The 15,358-nt window shown below is 44.2% G+C and overlaps 2 protein-coding genes across 4 annotated transcripts in view; both read left to right on the top strand.

The window, feature by feature from the left end:
- LOC110490750 (cadherin-like and PC-esterase domain-containing protein 1) overlaps window positions 1-2,319 on the top strand; it is a 66,510-nt gene extending 64,191 nt beyond the window's left edge. For all 3 annotated transcript variants that reach the window (XR_016486779.1, XM_090200448.1, XM_090200447.1), the window contains exon 21: window positions 715-2,319. Coding sequence is in view for 2 of the 3 variants with exons in the window: in XM_090200448.1 (XP_090056574.1) it covers window positions 715-957 (243 nt within the window). In the remaining variant the exon portion in view is untranslated. The remainder of the gene's footprint in view (window positions 1-714) is intronic.
- Window positions 2,320-4,662: 2,343 nt separating this feature from the next.
- LOC110490327 (protein Wnt-16) lies at window positions 4,663-14,357 on the top strand. The gene is made up of 4 exons (XM_036944637.2): window positions 4,663-5,211; window positions 5,357-5,583; window positions 8,393-8,682; window positions 12,934-14,357. The coding sequence occupies exons 1-4, from the start codon at window positions 5,117-5,119 to the stop codon at window positions 13,396-13,398; spliced, it is 1,077 nt and encodes a 358-aa protein (XP_036800532.1). The 5' UTR covers window positions 4,663-5,116; the 3' UTR covers window positions 13,399-14,357.
- The last annotated feature ends 1,001 nt before the right edge of the window (window positions 14,358-15,358 follow it).

Genomic DNA, 15,358 nt, shown 5'->3' with positions numbered 1-15,358 from the left:
AGCCATTTTCTGGGCCCAGAGCAAATCGGTTCTTATGTCCTCTTGATTGAACAATCCCCATCCATGTCAGGGAGCTTTCTAGAAGCAAATCCTGCTGGAACACACATACACACACACTCCCCTTCTCCCCCCTCTCCACCTCCCTGTAAAAAGAACAGTCACTTGTTTTAATTCGGCTATAAAATTGTCCATGGATTGGTTAATCAGTAATTAGCCGTTAGGCCGGGTTTTATTGGGCAGTAAAGCACCACGTTGGTAGCAGCTGGGCCCCAGGGCACTTGTGAAGTGGTTTCGGGCATATGTACATGTGCCTCCCCTGCCCCTCCATACCCCCGCCCATCCCCTCCCAGTTCATATGGGTCTTTAAGTGGCAACAGAATTTCCCAAAACGAAGCCAGAAGGAAGAATGGGATACATGAATGGAGTAATGTCTAACCCAAACCCTGCGGGGATGGACAGGGTTTCTGTTATGTCAGGATTTAGGTCAGGCTTGAATTGTTCCTGTGTGATTTATATTAGAGGAACCCCAGACTGTGACGATGGGCTTCCGCTCTGTTCTGTTCCGTGAAACACCAGGCAACGTTAGCTAGCCTCCGGTAGTAGAAGTCAGTTCTGGCCATGGTCTAGTTACCTAGTTACAGTATAACATCAGTATGTAGATGTTGTGTTAGAGGTGAGGTGTTTACGTGGTTCTCCTCGCTGTGTTCCTTGAAGGTTGAAAAGCTGCCGTTCTCCAAGGTTCCCCTGCACAGGAAGATGAAGCTCCTTCGACACGGCGAGGAACCTGGGACTGGAACCAGTGGAACTGGAACCGGGTACAGTGATCAGCCTACCCTGCAGCACCAGAACCAGTGGTCGGGGTCTAACTCCTCCACCTATCATGTGAGAGGAGCGGTGAACCAGGTGTACTCGCAGATTCTGCTGAGCAGACTGTGTGTGAGAGACACAGGAAACTAGACCCAGCCCTCACCACCACAGACTGTGTGTGTGCCTGCGTGCTTGTGTCCTTGCTTACTAATGTGCGTGTGTGTGTGTGTGTGTGCGCGTATCCATACCAGCGTCTCTCTAATGAATGAGAGCTCATCCTATCCAGGAAGTGCTGAAGTAACAGGAGAGTCCTGACTGGTCAGCCGTGAGACAGACATCACCACTGTCTGTCACACAGACCTCCTCTGATTGGCCCACGCACTGCCCCCCGTCCCCCGTCCGTCCGTCCGTCATGTGACTGCTACCTCTGCTAGGTAAAGGTTTCCAGATGGTGGAAGAGGACGATCGCTGGCCGACCGCCAAAAGACGAGTGACGCAGCTGGAGGAAGAAAAAAGAGGAGAGCGAGAGTGACTGTCGAAGGAGTGTGTCGTGTGCACATCCCAAATGTACGCCTTGCTCTCCCACCAACCGACAATGCTCCCTCAATGCTCCAGCACAAACCCTTACAATTGTATAGTTTTATAGTTGTGGAAACATTGTTGAAATGTTGTACAGCATTGTTTCCCAATCCTTTCCTCGGGTACCCCCCGGCAATTCCATGTGTTTGATGTATTCCCTGGCACACCTGATTCAGATGCAACTGGTCAACTAATCAGGTGAGCTAGTTGAGAGCCACAACAACATTGTGAAACGTCTGGGGGTCTCCGAGGAGAGGTTCAAGACTTTTGATGTGTGCCTTTGATGCCTTTATGCATCAGGAAAGCCTATCTTTCACCATTGGAGGGACTTCTGGGTATCCAGCTATTCCTCCTCATATACAGTACCTCATCCATCCGCGTGTCCTGTTGACACCACAACGTGTTCTATGCCAAAGAAATGACGAAAGCTGAGCTATTCTTCAAGTGAATGGCTTATGTATGATTTTCTTATATTTCTATATATTTTTCTACAGATGTTTATTCGTGCCTATAATGTTGATAACCAGTGTATAATGTTTTACACGCAGCATATTGTTTACATGCTAATGAAGGACTGGTGTAATGTATGCTATGGATCTATATATATATTGTCTGATCTGTCCTCTGATCATTTGTATGGAGGGAACTGAGCTGGTGAAGATGAAGGTAATTGTAACACACACACGAGTGGAGACTACCTGCTTAGCTCTGTTTAGTGGTCCTATGGAACATTGAGAGCAAACCTAATCATTTGATTCAGTGATTATGAAGGAAAACAGATAGACATATTTGCTTAATGCTAAATATTATCAACACTATTCATTTATTTTTAAAGAACTATCTTCAAATGGCACTAACTTCAGCTTTGTGTTTCCAGATGGTATATATAAGTTATTCCATTACAACATTAAAGTATATATTTTCTTAACTTAACTTTGTGTCCAGAAACTATGTTCTAAAAGCATGAAACTGTGTTTTGAAGGTTCCACAAAGCACTAGCTTGTAAGCAGATCTCCCCTTTAAGTTGTGCACCATATGAGGATAAGCCTGTGCATGCTGTTTGCGCACAGTATTAGACAAATCCTTTAATAACAGTCATCATCACAATGCAGGGGTATGAAGCCGTGTGATGCTCTGAGGAAGGTGGGCAGAGGCTCTCTTTTGTTTTCCTTCTGCGTTTTGTAATTACCTTCGTGCCACCAATACCTGATCATCATCTCTATCATCATCATCATCATCATCAGCTGGTTTAGAAGAACACCTCTTTGTACCTCTATTTAACTAGGAAAGTCCGTTAAGAACTAATTATTATTTATAATAACCCGGACGACGCTGTGCGCTGCCAATCCCAATCACTTCCGGTTGTGATACAGCCTGGAAACGAACCAGGGTCTCTGACGCCCCTAGCACTGAGATGCAGTACCTTTGACCGCTGCGCCACACCGGAGCCCTTAATAATTAGGGAGACTTATTTTCAATTAGGCTATAACTGTGCTATAATAAAATGAATATCAGTGTAATGTGGTTTAACTCCGTCTGGCGCGTAACGAGCCCTGTCCTTTGCAGTCATGTGCCGCTAATCCGACACATCCAATCACCCTACCCACGGTGTGATCTGGGCAGAGATCGAGCAGCAGGATCGAGAAGTCAAACTAATGTTGATTTAAATGCAGGCCTAACTCGTGTTTGAGGTCGACGTACTGCTAGGGCCTTATTCCAGAGAGTTATTAGTCTATTTTATTTAGGCCTACTTACACTGACAATGGTGTGTTCAAATTAAATGTAGCCAAGGCCTATCTAGAGAACATTATAAACACGGTTATATGACCGCATAAAAATGTAATACAATGTAGCGATATATTGAAAATATATCCATATTTGTTTAAAACCTTTGTTTTATAGTTTCTAGATCAAATAAAGGGAACGCATACAAAGTGAAGTGCATGCCTATAGTGTTTCAAATTGAATGGTCTTGTGCGACATGTGGCTAAATAACAGCATTGGGTGGGCGAGGGATAGAATAAGGTAGATGCAACAAGTCTCGATCAAAATGAAGGTTAATGTAAAATGTTATAAAATGTTATAAACAAAGGCTTGTCTTTTGGGCACATGTAACCGCCCTGAAGACTGCCGCCTGGGTTGTTGTCGCGCCAAGGAGGAATGATGGACTATGCCCAGCACTGCGATTCATTCCGAACTCTGATGTCAAATTTCAGGGAGACCATTCACTCTGCACTGTTTTAGTCGGGGAATTTGAAAGGCTTGGGAGGGTTGTGACATTTCTGGGGGCTGAGCAGACCTCACCTCGTCTGCCCCATACAGCCCCGTCTAATATACTAAACAGAAAGCTGGTCAGTCAACCCTTTTAAAAAATGTCCTTAAAATGTCGAAAATGCTCGCTGACTGTACATATGATGTTTATTATTCAGGAAAAGGCAAAGAACTCAACAGTGATTGAAAATATTTACTCAAACATAATTGGTTACTCAATGGGCAATGTGGTTGTAATTGTCGTTGCATTTTAATCAAGGCTTTGTTCACTTAAACTATACATTTAAATGGCAAAATTAGATTATAAACATTCTAAACCTAACGAATATTACACAATTCACGAGCACGGAAAAACATTTTTTGACTCGGAGGATGATTTCGATGTGTTGAAATCATGAGGACATTTTCTCTAACTGTAGATTTATATGAATCTTAAAAAAGGAAACCATTGCATTTGCAATCAATAAATATGATTATAGATCAAATATATAAATTCGTTTGTCATAAGAATTAGTTGGAATTAAATTGGTATTAAATTCAAAACCAGGCCTCGTTTATCATGAAATAATTGTTGTGTATGAGATAATCTATTGTATTATAAATATCTTATGCACTCACGTCACTCAAGGTTTCGTATCAAGGAATTTTTCGGGGAAAAATGATATTCGCCTGACATGATGAGGTTTACAGCGCTTGAGTGAAGTGACCATTATAAAGAAGTGTTCTGCTGACTTTTGTTCTTCCTTCCACCTTCTCGGTCATTACTAGTTACCACAGCCACAACGTCATAAACCCCGTCTATTTCTACAATCTTCTTAACTTTTGATTATAAACCTAACCTTAACCTTAATCACATTGATAACATTATTCCTAACCCTAACCTCAAATTAAGACCAAAAATTACATTTGGTTTTCATACATATTTACCATGGACTATAGCCAATTTAGACTTTGGATGTGCTATCTAGTGGAACCCCGCCTTCTCTCATGCCAAACGTTTTGCTCAGTTCCTGTCAATGCCATCTGCGGCATGCGTTTTTCTTTGCGCGTCCGTCCAATTAGCGCGTAGGACATGCGCGTCTGCTGAATATTAATACACGGGTGCGCCAATCCGAGCCTGGGAGCGCGCTTTTCAGAGACGCTCTGTGTGGGTTCTCCCAGTCCAGGATAAAACTGTTTGTCTGCGTTTTGGGGAACACCGTCGGGAACTTATTTTATCACCCATCCAACTGTAGGCTACTAGCCGCAGAGCCACATGATTATAATCACCATCTCTCTCTCCCCGTGGATGTTTTTTTTACTGAATTGCTCGAGATTACCACGGATTGAGGATTATTTCTGTTAGGGTCCTATGCTGTGGGGCTAGCATGAGACAGAGCCCAGCACCGATCCAGCGCTCCATGGACATACCCTTCCCCAGTGCCCGGGAGGCCAGTCATCTTCTGTAAATGAGGTGGCCATGGAGAGAAGAAGCGGCTGTGGAGTACATCAGATCTGCTTTCTGTTTCTCTTACTGTTTTCACTGTATCCTGTCTGCTGTCGAGCCAGTTGGATGTAAGTATATTTCATTGCTTGTGATTTAAGCTTGGCTTTTTGTGAAATTGCACCATTTTGTTTATGCATGAAATACGATTCCGTTTGGGGCTGAATGGGGTTTAGAAAGTAACGCACTGTCTCCTCTGCTTGCTTTGTGTCTCAGGTGGTTGGGAATAACCTCCGTGGGAGTACCAGAGAAGCTGGGCTGCGCCAATCTCCCGCTGACGCACAAGCAGAAGGACCTGTGCAAGAGAAAGCCCCATCTCCTGCCAAGCATCAAGGACGGCGCGCGCATCGGCATCGCGGAGTGCCAGACGCAGTTCGAGCACGAGCGTTGGAACTGTTCTACAGCCAAAGAGCTCTCTGTGTTCGGCTACGAGCTAACCAGTGGTAAGGACAGGCGGTTTAAATACTCGTTTTAATAGACATAAAACAATAGGGTGCTTTGTGCCCCGCTGGCAAAAATTTGCGTGCACTTTTATGTGCTATTGATAATGCTATTTTTGATTGGGTTTAATTTGGAAAATTAGACTATATTTTGGGTGCATCTATTATAATGGTCGTATTCCATAATCCGATATTTAATATGTGTGCCCACATCATTTGGTATTTGACCGTTTAAGGCAATTGCTATATAAAAACAGTCCCCCAATTGTCTTTCTGTTTGATAGTGCCTCAAAAAGAAGCACGTCTTCCATTTTCCATAACTCTTTATTCGGTTTGAGTCATGAAAATGGTTCGAGTCATGAAAATGTTTAATGTTGGCCAGGGAGGGGACGTGATTTGATTTGCCCACTCGTGCAGCTGTATGCCCTATGGGGCGAGAGAGAGAGAGAACATGTGCGCACATCTGTTTCGGTTTAACCGTCCAAACACAGCATTTATCCACGGTCAAGTGTGGTCTTTGAACAGAGAACTTCTACTCCCCTCTGGTGCAGAAACCAGCCGGGATTATCCTAATTAGGAGATTCATGGTCGACATGTAACATAAGAGCACCGTTTCTTTGTTTTTAGAGATAGCGTTCCAGAAATCTGTTTCCATGCAGATTTCAAAGATGGTTAAGAGTCAGCGCATGTTTTAGCTATCAACATTTTAGTTTCACATGAAACTCATTCTTCCAAATTCCTCTCTATCCTTGTTGCACCCTGTCACATGCCATCTATCAACTTTCTTCACTCAACCCAGACGAAAAACATCGGAGAAAAAAACTGACCATATCAATTATGTTGATTTAGGCCTATGCATAATACAATGGGATGGAAATGCATAGATTTAGCCTATGTCCGGACTCGTACAATCAACTGTAAAAACGTATGCTCTGCTGTGTTCAATGTTCTTATTGGGTTAGGGCGCAGCAAGAAATGTTTATAATGCAGCACAGATAACCTAAATAACCGCAATTGTCATTTGTTTGAATGATCTAACCTTCATAGTGCCAAACTCAAATTTGAAGTGGTGATTTCTTGTTGTTCCATGGAGGAAAGGCTTTTGGGTCAACCTGTGGCTTGGACCTCTAAATTACGTTTGAACCTTGATTGACAGAAAAGATAGACTATGTATGACCTTTTAAACACCATGCCATTCTTAGAAGCTGCACTCTCTGAATCATTACAAGTGATGTCACCAGGTGTCATTATGTTTCTGTTCCATCCAGACGATTCTGCATATTTTAGAGTTTTGTCTATCAAGCCCTTTCCATAAACTATACATCTTAGTAGTCTACCCATTAAACATGCACTTGGGTGAAAAAAAATTCAGCCTTCGTTCATTACAGGACATAATCTAATGATCAGATTTCCAGATGGCCTTACAAGTGACCGTGATACCGGTTTGATCCAACATATTCTAAGTCTCTCTCTGAGCCAGAGCTGTCTGTCCTCACTCAGGGTCTACTGTGGCCCCTAACCTGTGAAGTGTAACCCAACGCCCCCCCCCCCCCCTCCCTCCCACACACACACACAGGGCAGGACAGTTCCCATGGGGCTATGTGTCTACTCAACTCACATCTCACATGTATCCCTCCAGAGCAATGATGTATTATACGACCACAATGGATGGAAGTTGTATGGATATCTAGGCCTGTGCTACTGAGACACACGGAAGTTGTATGGATATCTAGGCCTGTGCTACTGAGACACACAGAAGTTGTATGGATATCTAGGCCTGTGCTACTGAGACACACAGAAGTTGTATGGATATCTAGGCCTGTGCTACTGAGACACACGGAAGTTGTATGGATATCTAGGCCTGTGCTACTGAGACACACGGAAGTTGTATGGATATCTAGGCCTGTGCTACTGAGACACACGGAAGTTGTATGGATATCTAGGCCTGTGCAAATGAGATACACGGAAGTTGTATGGATATCTAGGCCTGTGCAAATGAGATACACGGAAGTTGTATGGATATCTAGGCCTGTGCTACTGAGACACACGGAAGTTGTATGGATATCTAGGCCTGTGCTACTGAGACACACGGAAGTTGTATGGAAATCTAGGCCTGTGCTACTGAGACACACAGAAGTTGTATGGATATCTAGGCCTGTGCTACTGAGACACACGGAAGTTGTATGGATATCTAGGCCTGTGCTACTGAGACACACGGAAGTTGTATGGATATCTAGGCCTGTGCTACTGAGACACACGGAAGTTGTATGGATATCTAGGCCTGTGCTACTGAGACACACGGAAGTTGTATGGATATCTAGGCCTGTGCTACTGAGATGCACAGAAGTTGTATGGATATCTAGGCCTGTGCTACTTCTAGGCCTGTGCAAATGAGATACACGGAAGTTGTATGGATATCTAGGCCTGTGCTACTGAGATGCACGGAAGTTGTATGGATATCTAGGCCTGTGCTACTTCTAGGCCTGTGCAAATGAGATACACGGAAGTTGTATGGATATCTAGGCCTGTGCTACTGAGATGCACGGAAGTTGTATGGATATCTAGGCCTGTGCTACTGAGACACACGGAAGTTGTATGGATATCTAGGCCTGTGCTACTGAGACACACGGAAGTTGTAATTCTAGAATTGTGCCATTTTCCTCTGTCTGAAGTGTTATTGGCTGAAAGTTGTTGCAGTGGAATCTTTTCAGAATCCACCCAATGCCTGCTTTAGAGGTCCACAGCCACTGTTACACGATAATCCATGTGTACATTTGCCCGTCCGACAACCTCTTTTCATTGACTCTGACAGGGACCAAGGAGACGGCGTTTATCCACGCGGTGATGGCGGCTGGGCTGGTCCAGGCAGTGACGCGCTCCTGCAGTGCGGGCAATATGACAGAGTGCGGCTGTGACACCAGCCTGCAGGGCACAGGCTCGCCCAGCGAAGGGTGGCACTGGGGCGGCTGCTCAGACCATATCCAGTACGGTACATGGTTCAGCAGGAAGTTCATAGATAATTCAGTGAAGAATATGTCCTCAGCCAGGGGAGGGGATGCACTGCTCACCATGAACCAGCACAACAGTGAAGCCGGGAGACAGGTGAGACGCGACGCACACAGACCCAACCCACACACCCAATCATTGAGGGCGAAGAACACTTACAGAGCATGTACAACACACAAACAGTGTACAGAATAAAAAACAGCACAGCAATGAAGTTTGATGTTAGATTAGACACAATACACCCTAGAACAAAACACACACATCCACAACTTAGCTAGAGAGAGAGTATTTTATAGTGAACACAGTTGTTAAGGGTACTCTGGGGAATATGTAAAAGCTGAATAGGGCTCATGGGAGCTTTAACTCAAGTTGTCAAGACTAGCAGGTGTAGGGTTCATTGTGTCTGAATGAATGACTGGTATGACAGTACTAATCGAGCACCATGAAAGGAATCCTACTGTAGCTATTATAGTTATGGGTTTCGTTCACCATATGGGGTTGGAGAGGAGTTAGGACCAAACCATTCAGTGGTTAATAGAATTTATCACACACTGTTAAAAATACTCTCAGGAGACGTTCTAGGAAGTGTGTGTGTGTGTGTGTGTGTGCGTGCGTGTGTGCGTGCGTGTGTGCGTGCGTGCGTGCGTGCGTGCGTGTGTGTGTGTGTGTGTGTGTGTGCGTGCGTGCGTGCGTGCGTGCGTGTGTTAGAGAGAGCGGGAACGATATTCAGAGAAAAGCAGAAAGATTGGAGGAAACAGAGTAGAGGGAAGGGAGAATAAGAAGGTCAGTGTGAGAGGGGGATGCTCAGACGGGACAGAAGGAGAGAGGGGAAAGAAAGTGTAACATCCTCGATGATGTGAGTTAATGGGTGAGGCGTGACAGCGTGACTAATGAGTTAAAGCAGATACCAGGCCATCTAAATTGTAGCAACAGTCATCAAAATTGTTAAAAAGTTTTAAAAACAATTCTAATAAATGCAACAGTTGGACAATGGATGAAGATACTCCAAGCTTTTTGAAATGTTGTAATCCATCGGATATTGACTTAATTATAGCATATCAAATCAAATGTTTTTATATAGCCCTTCGTACATCAGCTGATATCTCAAAGTGCTGTACAGAAAGCCAGCCAAAAACCCCAAACAGCAAGCAATGCAGGTGTCGAAGCAAAGTGGCTAGGAAAAACTGCCTAGAAAGGCCAAAACCTAGGAAGAAACCTAGAGAGGAACCAGGCTATGAGGGGTGGCCAGTCCTCTTCTGGCTGTGCCGAGTGGAGATTGTAACAGAACATGGCCAAGGTGTTCAAATGTTCATAAAGGACCAGCATGGTCAAATAATAATAATCACAGGCAGAACAGTTGAAACTGGAGCAGCAGCACGGCCAGGTGGACTGGGGACAGCAAGGAGTCATCGTGCCAGGTAGTCCTGAGTCATGGTCCTAGGGCTCAGGTCCTCCGAGAGAGAGAGAAAGAAAGAGAGAAAGAGAGAATTAAAGAGAGCATACTTAAATTCACACAGGACACCGGATAAGACAGGGGAAGTACTCCAGATATAACAAACTGACCCTAGCCCCCCAACACATAAACTACTGCAGCATAAATACTGGAGGCTGAGACAGGAGGGGTCAGGAGACACTGTGGCCCCATCCGATGATACCCCAGGACAGGGCCAAACAGGAAGGATATAACCCCACCCACTTTGCCAAAGCACAGCCCCCACACCACTAGAGGGATATCTTCAACCACCAACTTACCATCCTGAGACAAGGCCGAGTATAGCTCACAAAGATCTCCGCCACGGCACAACCCAAGAGGGGGCGCCAACCCAGACAGGAAGATCACATCAGTGACTCAACCCACTCAAGTGACGCACCCCTCCTAGGGACGGCATGAAAGAGCACCAGTAAGTCAGTGACTCAGCCCCTGTAATAGGGTTAGAGGCAGAGAATCCCAGTGGAAAGAGGGGAACCGGCCAGGCAGAGACAGCATATAAAACCTTTTACTGGCACAGACAAATAATGAATGGAGTTCAGGGAGTTCAGGGATTTTGGTGGGAGATTTAGGTATAGGCCACTCAGGAACGTTCAATGTTGTCCTGGTAAGTAACTCCAGTGTATATTTGGCCTTGCATTTTAGGTTATTGTCTTGCTGTAAGGTGGATTTTTTTAAAATCTACCAAATAGGTGCTCTTCTTTGCGAGGCATCTTTGCGAGGCATCTTTGCGAGGCATCTTTGCGAGGCATCTTTGCGAGGCATCTTTGCGAGGCATCTTTGCGAGGCATTGGAAAACATCCCTTCTCTTTTTCGTTGAGTCTGTGCTTGAAATTCCCTGCTTGATTGAGGGACCTTACAGATAATTGAATGTATGGGGTACAGAGATGGGGTAGTCATTACAAAATAATGTTGGAACACCATTCTTGCACACAGAGTTAGTCAATGCAACTTATCCTCTGAAATGTTTAGGCTTGCCATAAGAAAGGGGTTGAATACTTATTGACTCAAGACATTTCAGCTTCTCATTTTTTTTATTAATTAGTCAAATTAAAGGGTATTGTGTGTATATCAGTGACAAAAAAAATCTAAATTGTATCCATTTTAAATTAAGGCTGTAATAAAACCAAATGTGGAAAAAGGCAAGTGTCTGAATACTTTCTGAAGGCTCTGTTTACATTCTATTAGAGTATCAGGTATTTTTTAAATATAAATACACAGGCTGTATAAATGAATACATTAACATAATGGAGTGGAAGAGGGCCGTAACCACCCAACACTTTCTCTGTATACCCTACCTGCACCCACCTGCGCTGTCTAGACTGCCTAATTAATTACTGTTAATGTCACATACTCTTGCATAATTCAACAAGTGTGCAGGATACCCACGGATAAAAAAAACGCTTGGCTCTAGATTATGCCTATCTAAACGTACTTTACATGGTTTGTGAAATCAGACATATCACTATAATCCGAGTGTTCATATTCGGGACTTGCTTTTCAGCGCATCTATTTTGTAAACATTTCAACCATATTAAATTATTCCTTTTTTTTGAATTCCACAAAAAATGAACACCCATCAAAATAAAGCTATCTTTCTTGTCTTTCTTGTCGTGTACAGTACGTGTCGAGACGTGCGTTAAATCCCAGACAAAGCTTTAGCGTTGTTATATATTCAACGGTAAGACAATGTATTCCATTGAGCAGTGGTGGAAAAAGTACCCAATTGTCATACTTGAGTAAAAGTATAATAGATACCTTAATAGAAAGTTACTCAAGTAAAAGTGAAAGTCATCCAGTAAAATACTATTTGAGTAAAAGTCAAAGTATTTGGTCCTAAATATACTTAAGTATCAAAAGTACATGTAATTGATCAAATATTCCTATGTATCAAGAGTAAAATTATAAGGAATATGAAATTATTTAAATTATGCAAAGCATTTTCTTGGTTTGAAAATGTACGGATAGCCAGGGGCACACTCCAACACTCAGACTTAATTTACAAACGATGCATTTGTGTTCAGTGAGACCGCCAGATCAGAGGCAGTAGGGATGACCACGTATTGTCTTGATAAGTATGTGAGGGGGAAACGTCAGGCACAAGCAAGAGTGTGAAGCAGGAGTAAAATGAGAGCAATCAATCCGGACAAGCGGGTTTTGCACCCATCAAACACAGGAAATAGATGGCTGAAAAAGATCCTCAGGTGGGCGGGGCATGTGCATTACCATTAAATGGCATTCACTAAGACACACTTACTGGGTCTCTCTCTTATCTACTAGCCACTGTCAAGAGGAGAGGGCTTCACTACTGGAGAGGGATGTGGACACAATGGTAGCAGTGTATCTGTTTACTGAAACACATACTTTTGCCACACACACGCGCACACACACTGCCTTTCCAACTAAACTGAACCGACAGGGAAGAGGGAGTGGGAGAAGAGGTGAAAAAGAGGTGAAATTTGTTGGCTCTTCTGGGGTCATCCTAAATCCAATGAGCCCTGGGGTTTGTGGTCATAAGAAAATGTCTCCTCAATCTCTCAGTTTAAACTGTGAAGGACAGTTTAGCTTTTTGTTCCAGTTGTACACAGTGCCCAGGGAGTCTATTGTGTCAGAGTTAGAAGTAGAATGCACAAACCTCAGGACTAATGTTACAGTCCCAGTCCAAGATCCAGCATTCAGAACAATAGATTGTGATTTTGCTCAAAACATTCCCACAGCGTTTGTGTAAACAAAAGGCAGTCTCTATCAAACAGAGTTCTGGCATCGAGTCTGTCGTAACATTTATAGTGTTGTAATTCTTAGTGTTGTAAGTCTGTTGTAATTCCTAACACCATCCTCTCCATCTTTTGCCTTTTCAGGCTGTCGCCAAGACGATGGCCACCGACTGCCGTTGCCACGGCGTGTCGGGCTCGTGTGCCGTCAAGACGTGCTGGCGCACCATGGCATCGTTCGAGCGCGTGGGCAACTTCCTGAAGGAGCGCTATGAGGGAAGCGTTCAGGTGCTGGACCGTTCCAAGAGGAAGGTGAGGAGGAAGGAGAAGGACCAGCGTCACGTGCCCATCGGGAAGGAAGAACTTATCTTCCTCAACAAGTCTCCTAACTACTGTCTGGAGGACCGGCGCTGGGGCGTGGCGGGCACTAGAGGGCGCCGGTGTAACCGCACCTCGGCCGGCCCCGACGGGTGTAACCTGCTCTGCTGCGGTCGAGGGTATAATACACACGTGGTTCGCCACGTAGAGAGGTGCGAGTGTAAGTTTGTGTGGTGTTGCTATGTGAGGTGTCAGAAGTGTGAGAGCATGAATGACATGCACACGTGTAAATAGGGAGGGGGAGGCAGGTGATGGCACACACAAACACACTCACACTGTCCCCAATGAGAGACTAAAAGACTCCCCCCACCATTCCTCTCTCCCATGGACAGGGAAGACGGTATTTATACACCACACCATCAGAGGTGGACAAAGACAGTGGAAAATAGTTGACTTTGATTGGCCTATCAGGGCCCAGCCTTGTAGGAGGCAATCCAATGGGACAGGAGTTCCACAGTGTTTCAGAGGCTTGAGGATCCACACACTCTGACTACCAAACATGGCCATCTTCATGATTTACTCAAGAGTAGAAATGAGCCACAAAACTCAATGATATAAACAAACCGAACTTTGATGAAAGTTAAAACCTCACTCTTCAAGTCTTCAAATGGACTCGGTGAATGATGTGTAAGAGGAGAACAAAGGGACCAAAAAGTGCCTGTAGGGGGGCGGCAACCCAGTCCTGCTAGGCCGCAACAGTGTCATTACATTTCCAGAACAGAACGAAGTCTCATATAGACAACTGCAGGCTAGAGCTATAGGCAGTACAGGGATTGGGAAACCGTCAGAGGTTGCCAACTTTTGTGTCATTTCTGGGGCTCTCTTACAGGCTAGGGAGTAAGGACAGACCCATGGCTTTATGGTGATTGATGGTGGATAGGTTAGACTTATTCTTGTTGGAAAGCTTGCAGTATCAATGCATAGAAATAAGTCTTGAAATAATCATTCAAATGCTTTGTATTTTTGGAATAAACTGCTGATGACTTCAAAAATAGATGGTACCATGACATTTTTATTTGAGATATTTTGGAAAGGTTTCTTGAAATCTACAATATTAGTTTTTTTTACTATTCAGATTGCACAAGTCAGGGCAGGGTAAAGCGCCGGGGGCTTTGACTGAGAATATGTCAGATGACGTAATATGTTTTGTAAATGGTTTACATTTTGTAAATATTAAAGGATGCTGCGTCACACGATGAGTGTCTTAAGATTCAAGCCCATCCAATGCTCTCAGACATACAGCATGTGTTTGTCAAGCTGTACCACTTAATGTGTTGCTTTTCTGTTTGCCATCATTGTATTACCAAGGTCCTTTGTTATCCTTTTGCTGTCCGATCAACTTTTTCTCTATCCCGTGTTTGTGTTTGGATCCGAAACCAGCTATAAATGAAGGAATGCCTCAATGGAACGGAGCAGTTTGTTCTCAGTAGACCCACTGGCAGCAGGACCGTGGAGATGCTTGAGTTGGTTTCGGAGCATTCCTCTTGCTGTCTCTAAGAATTTAAGCCTATTCCGTCTCTTCCTCTCTCTCCTTTCGTTTCCCCTCTCAGTCTCTTCCCAGTTTCAGTCTCTCTATTCCTTTACCTCTGTCTACCTCTCTCTCTCTCGCTTTCATTCTCCCTCTCTTGTTCTCTCTCTCTCTCTCCTGACTGAGAGGCTGTGCTATGTGAGAAGTGACGATGCTATGCTAAATACCGCGAGTGCTTTCTCTTAAAGAGCCTTTAAAAGTCTAACGATACTGACCCTTAAATTTCCCTGAAGCGTCCAGCACTATGACTTGTTGGTGAGAGGAGAGGGGGGGAAACCCAGACCTAAAGGAAGTGGGACGAGATGGAGGAGAGCAGTTGACGTGAGCCCGAAGCGCTCTGACCTCGAGGCTTTTCAGTCATGTTTTTGTTTTGAGGACTGCTTTCAGGAATCAGGTGCTCCAGTTACAAAATAAATGGAGGATTACGTCTTACAACTCGCTGTCCTTTTTCAGTTAAATTAGTCCATAAAGTGAGATACTAAGGACACAATTACATTTTAGTAGACACTCTTATCCAGAGCAATTTACAGTAGTGATGCAGAAAAATTGATCCATGCTTTTGTCACTTCTAGGTTAGACTACTGCAATGCTCTACTTTCCAGCTACCCGGATAAAGCACTAAATAAACTTCAGTTAGTGCTAAATACGGCTGCTAGAATCCTGACT

The sequence above is a fragment of the Oncorhynchus mykiss genome, chromosome 15, assembly GCF_057628025.1.
Source record: "Oncorhynchus mykiss isolate SJ-2025 chromosome 15, ASM5762802v1, whole genome shotgun sequence".
NCBI classification, from domain to species: Eukaryota; Metazoa; Chordata; class Actinopteri; order Salmoniformes; family Salmonidae; genus Oncorhynchus; species Oncorhynchus mykiss.
Note: the sequence above shows the minus strand (reverse complement) of the source record. Positions and strands in the feature narration are given on the sequence as shown.

Excerpts from the sequence above, each read along its gene's own strand:
- LOC110490327 (XM_036944637.2), top strand. The coding sequence starts at position 5,117 with ATGGAGAGAAGAAGCGGCTGTGGAGTACATCAGATCTGCTTTCTGTTT. Across the intron at positions 5,584-8,392 it reads CGGCTACGAGCTAACCAGTG|GGACCAAGGAGACGGCGTTT; the intron begins GTAAGGACAGGC and ends TGACTCTGACAG. Across the intron at positions 8,683-12,933 it reads ACAGTGAAGCCGGGAGACAG|GCTGTCGCCAAGACGATGGC; the intron begins GTGAGACGCGAC and ends TTGCCTTTTCAG.